The 9,066-nt window shown below is 38.9% G+C and overlaps 1 protein-coding gene across 1 annotated transcript in view; it reads left to right on the top strand.

The window, feature by feature from the left end:
* The first annotated feature begins 239 nt into the window (after positions 1-239).
* Positions 240-9,066, top strand: part of LOC110574020 (putative dimethylaniline monooxygenase [N-oxide-forming] 6) — a 24,340-nt gene continuing 15,513 nt past the window's right edge. Inside the window, 3 exon segments of the mRNA XM_021682640.1 lie at positions 240-371; positions 4,982-5,170; positions 6,294-6,456. Coding sequence (XP_021538315.1) covers positions 240-371; positions 4,982-5,170; positions 6,294-6,456 — 484 coding nt within the window.

Raw genomic sequence — 9,066 nt, 5'->3', positions numbered from 1 at the left:
CTGACTCTGCTATGTTGGGCATCTTGAATAATCAGGAGAAGAAGCCAGATTTATTATCTTACTATAGCAAAAGTGGTAAAAATAATAAGCATAACTTGTTAACGTGCATCTATGTCTTCTTGTGTTAAGGTGAGGATCCTGACGCACAAACCTTGGCTGGTTCTTCCTACTGAAAAATCCCAAGTATTCAGGGACACTCTTCTGAAGAAACTCTCTCCAGACCCTCCTTCCTGGAAACCATGGAGAAGAGAGTGGCCATTGTCGGAGCTGGTGTCAGTGGCCTGGCCTCCATCTGGTGCTGCCTGGAAGAGGGGTTGGAGCCCACCTGCTTTGAGAGGAGCAATGATGTTGGAGGCCTGTGGAAATTCTCGGTTAGTGGGACATCACTGTGATACCAATAGAAGGGAGATGGGTTCCTCTGTAAATCAAATCTGATCAGTTCTATTCAGACTTGGGAGGTAGGTCACAAAAGCTCCAGATCTGGAAAGTAAAATTTTATCTCTCCCATCATGTTATTATTGTCCAATAACTCAAAACTACTAGCTCATAAAACATTGTTACCTTCGTAACAGAGCCCAGATCTTGAGGCTGTAAAGGGTGCTAATGTCAGTAATTTATAACAAAAACAAAAACAAAAAAACATATCACTGCCTTCCCCATGTAACTGAAAGGATTCTATCCCTGTTCACTGTTGCTCAGAAAACCTAGGAATGGGAGGGTGGGGGAGAAAGAAAGAGAAAAAATTAGAGTCAGAAGTTCTGAGCCATAGTCTCAACCTTAGGTTTTCTGGGAAGATTAATTTTTTCTTTCTTTTTTTTTCTGGACCTCAAATGCTCATTTGTCAAATGTTGAGGTTGGAGATTAGTTTTCCTCTAATATGCCTTCCAATTGTAATGGGATGTGATTCTATAATTAACTCATGTCTATTGCAAAGACATTGTAAGTTATGATAAATAATGATTGCGTGTGTTATGTGTGTGGTTATTGAATACTCTGCAAACCCTAAAACCAGAGAGAAAAATGATTGTCTTTGCCATTCAGTCTCATTGTTGGACAAATGATATAATCAGAAAATATTCATTATAAAAACAATTTTTAAATTTTGAAAGCCAGGTTGGGGAAACTTCTATCCTTTCTGTCCTGAATTTCCCAGCCATTGTGATTGAATGTAGATGATACATATTTGACATGAAGACATTATATCCACACCATTCGCCTTGTAGCCAAATTCTGTCTTGGTCTCAGTACTTGCCCAAACCACAACAACACGTTGCTCTACTAGAACATATCAGTGCTAACTTAGGACATATTTATATTCATCTCAAGAGGTTTTTTTTTTTTTTTAAGTGAGAGGTCTTATAATCCTGAATGTATCATATGAGATATAAGATCATTTCCATTAGGAAATAACCAATAGTTATTTTTTTTAAGGATGCGATTTTCTTTACTTACATTTGTTCAGGGAGATGTGGCCAGATTAGCCTAAATCATGAAATGGTTCTCTATGATCTCATCAGCAACAATTAAATGCTGCTTGAACACCTATTTTGGCAGAGTTTTTGTGCCAGGTACTGAGATGAAAAATATGTGACATAATTATTCTACATAAACAGTTTCCAATCCTTTCGGTGAAGGATCCATGATCCTTTGATAGAAAATGCACAAAAATTCCTTTGATGGCAAAATCTTTCCTAAAGTCATATGGTCAGAAAACATGAGTTGAATTTGACATTAGGCTAGTTATAATCTTTATTTGTCCCACTTTGTGTTTCACTGCAGAAATGTTCTTGCGTTTGATTATAGGGTGCTGTCCCAGATTTCACTAGAAGTGTTATGGAGAAAAATCCAAAAATCTACAAATTTCAAAATATTTCTAGCCCTAAGAATTTCAAATAAGAGGTTATAGAACTGTGCAACAATGAGGTAGCCTTTCGTGATTGTCAACTTAATGAACAAGTGCCTTGAGATTTGGAAGAGGGCGGGGCAGGGCGGGGTGGTGTGGGGAGGTTGCTACCGAAATGTTAGCAGGTCATAGGAAACTTCCTGCAAGGAGAGCACTTAGCTGAGACTTGAAGGATGTTCTCAGACAAGGAAAGTAGAGGACTATTATGTGACACAACTCCAGAGAGGGCCGTTCCCACTGTAGTCTGTGAATGGCACCCCATAGACAGTCACCAAGGCTGGTGGGGGAGGTTTCTAGGTAGGAGTGACAAGCATTGAAAGGCACAGAGGATGCAGTGAGCATGGTATATCCAGGGATCTGTAAGTTAACCAACGCAACCAGATCACAAATTTTATTTAAGGAAGCAATAGATGACAGATCAGTAAAATGCAAAGTCAGGCTCTGAGTTATCCACAAGACGGGATATTTCTTTCCCATCAGGTGACTGGTTATAACCAGAATTATACTCCACGGCACCATGGGCTTGTAAACACATAAAAAGACTCTAAAGTTTAGTCCCCTCCATACACTGCACGCCTTTCTTCTTTTCGAAGAAAAGGTGCTTGGTACATACAATCTATTCTCAGAAAGGGATCTTTGAAAAATTTGTTACATAAGCTTTTATCTTACAAGTCCTGTTAGGCAGAAGGTATTCCGAAAGAAAGAAACGTGGTAATTCTGAACTTTTCACCATGTGCTTTTTCTGCAAAATGGAAACCAAGTGAGGTTTAAACACTAGCAGGCTGAATGTGAACATGTTTTAAGTTTCTTATACTCCAATATTAAGACCTCGTGTCCTCAAAAGACTTTCATGCTGCTGCTATACAAAAGGGGAAAACAATGGAACCAGAACTATCTGGACTTTTGTTCCACTCATTCAACAAATACATTGGAAGTACACTATGTATAGGATACGATGTTAGGTTATGGCTCAGATAAGATGTACGGCAGGCAGCCAGCATTTTTATTTTTTTTTTTTAAGATTTTATTTATTCAGCCAGCATTTTTAAATCAGAGAAAACAAGTCTTAGATTAACTATAATATACATGAATATGCGATTAGGGCAGTAAAAATGATCAGAGGTTGGTAGAGGTGGGGTCAGGACAACTTCCGGTTGATAAGAAAGAGGCAAGGAAAGGCATGATGGCGGGAGCGACTTTTGAGTTGGTCCTTGAGAGTATATTTGGACAAGTAGAAATGGGATTGACAAGCAGAGATGGAATCTGAAAGAAGATCAGGACAGACTGCTGCCATGCATGCACAACATTCTCGAATTAGCCTCTGACCTCGCCCTCCAGTTGCTGACGTTCTAGTGGGGAAGATGAGAAATGGACACAGTTATAACCCAAGACAGGCCATGATACTGTGACCACAGCTGCTTGGATCTCTGGGTCTAGGGCAAGCTCTCTCAGCCAGCGGCAGAGTTTGAGCTTAACTTCCTCCTTACCCGTTCAAAACACACCACATGCTGAAATTGAAAATATGAGCTCTCTGAAGCAATTGTCTGTTGTTATATAATACATCTGTTTTCCTTTGTGTGTAGAACAGCCCTTTAGGGAAAATTCCAAGGAGCTATAAGGGTACATATTCTTTCTCCTCCTGTTATGATTGGCTGGGGTCAAGAGGCAAAAGAGCAGAGATTCATTCATGATGGAAATAATCCAAGGTCTTATCCTCTGTTTCCCAGAGCAGTCTTAGATTTTTTTTAACCAGTCCCCTGCCTGAAGCTCAAGCCTCCCTCCCTTCAATGCACAGCTGAGAAACTTCCCTCCCACTTCTCCTTCTCACAACCACCAACGAAAAGGTATGGCTGTGGGTGAATGGGAAAGACTGAAGCTTGAAAATCTGCCAGGCATGAGCCATCACCCTTTTTCTGACCTTAGCAGAAATTTCAAAGTGAGGCTTAAAGAAAGTTAAAATCTCTGAGCCTGGTTATTTATGAGAAACATAGCAACCATGACTAGAGGAAGTTTTATTTTCAAACTGAGGCCTCAGGCAGCCCACCCCACACACAAGCCTGTCAGTCCTTTCCAGCACTTTTTGTCTATAGCTCCCTGAGGTCAGTATGGGGCTGGAGGGAGATAGGTATCTCGAATCCAGCAGCAACATGTCATTCCAACCCTTCCCCACATTTCAGAGAGCTGCCTTTGGGTTTGGGGGAAGCAGAGGCTGCCAGATTTTTAATGTACTTTCAAGCCAGCACATTGTGTGAACTTTTATCCTTTCCTTAAAACAGAGAGGAAATGTTTGTTTTCCATTTAGCCTTCAACTACTTCTCAAAAAGAAGCCACTTTTCAATGATGTGGCTTCATGATGGAGTGGAAAGATTTACTACAAGTTCTGAGGCTTCTGGTTTCCTGTGTCTGTTTTGTGAGGGGTGAGGAACCCTAACTGGTGATTCAGGATCTCCTCAAGCACAGAGTTCATTTCTAATAGAGCAGTCGTTCTCAGAGTCTGGTTCCTAAACCAGCACCTTGAGCATTGCCTGGAACTGTAGGAAATGCAGATTCTCAGACCCCAGCCCAGGCACACTGAATCAGAAATTCTGCAGGTAGGGCCCAGGAATCTGTGATCTAAGGGGCCCTTCAGCTGATTCTGACTAGGCCAAATAAATAAACCCTCCACTTCAAGAGAAGATTCCGTTGCGGGTAAAGCGTTCACTGACTGCCATATAGCCGAACAAAGAGACTAAACACTGCCGCCTCCTTTGGACCAGTTAGCTGTGTTTTTTTTTAACATGAACATGACATCAGAACCAGTTGCTGTGATTGAAAAAAGAAAGAACACTCTGCGGGACTATAAACACAGAACTAACGTGGGGGTAATTCGAGTAAGAGAACTAAGGTGTAGGGCCCCAGCTCTGGGCCGGGGGCCATGCTAAGGGCTTTCTTTTCCACATTTTACAGAGAGCTATGAATTGTTTTAGTGTCTTTTTTTTTTCTTACATATTAAAAAGGTTTCAGTTGACCTAAAATTGAATATTCGCTGAAGGGAACGTCATTCTTGGCTTCCTTTTTAATATTTATTCCTCTTCCTAGAACCATGCAGAAGAAGGCAGAGCCAGCATTTACCAGTCTGTATTCACCAACTCTTCCAAAGAGATGATGTGCTTTCCAGACTTCCCTTATCCTGATGATCACCCCAACTATATGCACCACAGCAAACTCCAGGAATACATAAGGACATTTGCTCAAAAGAAGAATCTTTTAAGATATATACAGTTTGAGGTAAGGGCCTTATAACTGGTGCTGTTGAGATCAGTCTGTTTATCGGTTGGGGGTGCTGGAGAGCACATTGCCCCTGTTTCTGTTCTAGAAATCAGAGCCAAATATTTGGATAGCTCACCAATCAAATGTTGTTTTGGATTATAAAGTATTCGTGTATTGTTTTTTTTCCCTAAACGTGTTCTCCATTAGTCTCTGAGAGCTTTTAGAATACAATAGAAAATATTAGAGAAGCCCTATATCATCATAGTGTACATTCCACCCTCATACTGTCATGTTTTAGAAACAATCCCAAATTCTCTAGTCCATACTTAGACTTCTTGAGTTCAATGCCAATGAGCTGTGGTTCAAGAAGCCATGGCATTCTTTAGAAATTCTGCCATTATGAGGAGAGTAAAATTTTAAATGAATGACTAACATAGTCATTGCTCTCATCCTTTGTCCACTTAGTTCCTTAGATTAGGAGACTTAGCAGTTATAGCGGAGATGACTTGGCTCCATAAATAACAATAATATTTCACATTTGTTTAGAATTCTTAATCTCAATTCATTACTGTTAAATACAAAGCATGTATATGTAGTGAGAAAAATAATCAACAAAATTATGAATTGCGATTATATTTAATGTAATTTCCTTTATTTATTATTATTTTATTTATTATATTTAATATAATTTTACATATATTTACATAATAGTCATACTATGGAAGTGGCTAATATTTCCAAGGGAGTGTATCTGTACATTGCAAAGGAGAAATAAAGATTGATAACCTTAAGATATTCCCAAATTTATGGAATTGATAGAAAATGAGGTCAGGGAGAAAGAAGCCAGGAATGTCAGTTGAGGGTGGTAGTAAGCAAATGAGATGGCATCTTTCACAAGAATATTCAGTGTAATTTACCCCAAATCTACTAACTAGATGTCAAAAAAAGTAAATATGCCCCACTGGGTAATTTCTCTTGGGAGATCTCAAGAATCACTATGACTCCTTACTTTAATGTTTTCCCATATATTTCTCAATGATCAGGGAGCTCATGACAATTATTTCCTCTATAGAAACACTGTGAGAAAATTAAAACCCATAGAATTGTAAATAGAAGGAATTTCTTTCTGGTTTTCTTTAAGATCCTGGTTTCTAGTATAAAGAAATGTCCCAACTTCTTAGTCACTGGACAATGGGAAGTTGTTTCAGAAAAGGATGGGAAACAGGAATCTGCTAATTTTGATGCTGTAATGATTTGTTCAGGACATCATGTATACCCCAATCTACCAACTGATTCCTTTCCTGGTAAGTTTGGAAAATATACAATAGTCTGGGGACATATACAAATATCAAGGGTTGAGCTAGATCTTTCCATAGATTGTATATAATAATTATTCTTTTTTTTTTTAGTTTTTAAAAAGGAAAATTGCTTTATTTTTTAATTTTTTTAAAATTTTTTATTGTTATGTTAATCACCATACATTACATCATTAGTTTTAGATGTAGTGTTCCATGATTCATTGTTTGTGCATAACACCCAGTGCTCCATGCAGAATGTGCCCTCTTTAATACCCATCACCAGGCTAACCCATCCTCCCACCCGCCTCCCCTCTAGAACCCTCAGTTTGTTTTTCAGAGTCCATCGTCTCTCATGATTCATCTCCCCCTCCGATTCCCCCCCTTCATTTTTCCCATCCTGCTATCTACTATCTCTCAGTTAATTTTAGTTTTACAAAAAGTTCAGGAAAAATTCTCTAAGCATCACAACAGCTGCTCTGAGAGACATGTAATAAAAATGCAGACTATTAGTAAACTGATGGGGAAGTAGGGACTTAAAAAGTAGATAAAAATATATCAACATACCCAACATCAACTATTTATAAGCTTAATGGGGGAATAGAGATTTAAAGTGTGCAAAACAAAAATACATTTACTTTGTTAAGCAATAATGTTTTTTTAGTTGAGATAAAATTCATAGAGCATAAAATTAATCATTTTGAAGTGTATGTTGAAGTAACATTTACTACATTCATAATGTGGTACAAATGCCACGTCTATCAAGTTCCAAAACATTTTCATCAACCCCAAAGAATATCCTATATCCATTAGGCAGACACTTTAGCAACAATATTTTAAATCTTGTTAGCCCCGGGATACAGAAAATTTGCACCACTACCTTAAAAAAATCATGAGGGGAAAACTTCATATGGTTCTTGAAATATGAGGATTCTACATGGACAGATTCTTCTACTCACAGTACTTTCAATTGCAGTGCAAATACATATTGTGAACACTTTGTTTGCTTTATAAGGAATACAATTCAAAAGCAGCTCTAAGTGGGGTGGAGTCTAATTTAATTTCTTTAACTCAAAGTAGAGGAGTATCCATCTGATATTTCATTACATTTCATTACAAGTGTCACACACATCCTTACAGAGCCTTTAAAGGGTAACCTCACTAGGTTGCAGTGGACCCCATAGGGGATATAGAGTAGGAGCCACCAGGGTGCAAGAAGAAAACATTAGAATTCTCATACTTTTAAATTTCTATTTGGAGTACGTTTTCAAATGTTTATGATAAAATAGTACAATAGTATATCTGTTTTTTTTTAAGTTATATATTCATTTGAGAGATAGAGGGGCGGGGGGAGGCAGAGGGAGAAGGAGAGAGAAATTCCAAGCAGATGCAGGGCTCCACGTGGGGCTCACGACCCAGAGATCAAGACCTGATCTAGCACCAAGAGTCAGAGGTTTAAACTGACTGTTCCACCCAGGCATCCCCATCTATATGGTTTTTAAACAAACAACTATTGGGACAATATGATTAAATAAATTGGTGCTATTAGGTTTCCAGTATCTATCATTGTGTTTCCATAGATCCTTTTTTTTAAATTTTATTATGTTATGTTAGTCACCATACAATACATCGTTAGTTTTTGATGTAGTGATCCACGATCCATTGTTTTCGTATAACACCCAGTGCTCCATGCAGTATGTGCCCTCCTTAATACCCATCACTGGGCTAACCAATCCCCCCTCCCCCCTCCCCTCTAAAACCCTGTTTGTTTCTCAGGTCCATAGTCTCTCGTGGTTCATCTCTCCCTCCAATTCCCCCCGCCCATTTTTCCCTTCCTTCTCTTAATGTCCTCCATGTATTCCTTATGTTCCACAAATAAGTGAAACCATATGATAATTGGCTTTCTCTGCTTGACTTATTTCACTTAGCATACTCTCCTCCAGTCCCATCCATGTTGATGTAAAAGTTGGGTATTCAACTTTTCTGATGAGTAATATTCCATCGTATATATGGACCACATCTTCTTTATCCATTCATCCGTTGAAGGGCATCTTGACTCTTTCCACAGCTTGGCTATTGCGGACATTCCTGCTATGAACATTGGGGTGCATGTGGCCCTTCTTTTCACTACATCTGTGTCTTTGGGGTAAATACCCAGCCGTGCAATTGCTGGGTCATAGGGTAGCTCTATTTTTAAATTTTTGAGGCACCTCCACACTGTTTTCCAAAGTGGCTGTACCAACTTGCATTCCCACCAACAGTGTAAGAGGGGTCCCCTTTCTCCACAACCTCTCCAACATTTGCTGTTTCTTTCCCTGTCCATTTTTGCCATTCTAACTGGTGTAAGGTGGTATCTCAGTGTGGTTTTGATTTGGATTTCCCTGATGGCCAATGATGATGAACATTTTTTCATGTGTCTTTTGGCCATTTGTATGTCTTCTTTGAAGAAGTGTCTGTTCATCTCTTCTGTCCACTTTTTGACTTGATTATTTGTTTTTTGGGTGTTGAGTTTGAGAAGTTCTTTATAGATTTTGGATACCAGCCCTTTATCTCTAGTGTCATTTGCAAATAACTTCTCCCATTCTGTGGGTTGCCTCTTTGTTTTGTTGACTGTTTCCT

This window comes from Neomonachus schauinslandi, chromosome 6 (genome assembly GCF_002201575.2).
Source record: "Neomonachus schauinslandi chromosome 6, ASM220157v2, whole genome shotgun sequence".
Taxonomy (NCBI): Eukaryota; Metazoa; Chordata; class Mammalia; order Carnivora; family Phocidae; genus Neomonachus; species Neomonachus schauinslandi.
This window is presented reverse-complemented; position numbering and strand designations above follow the sequence as displayed.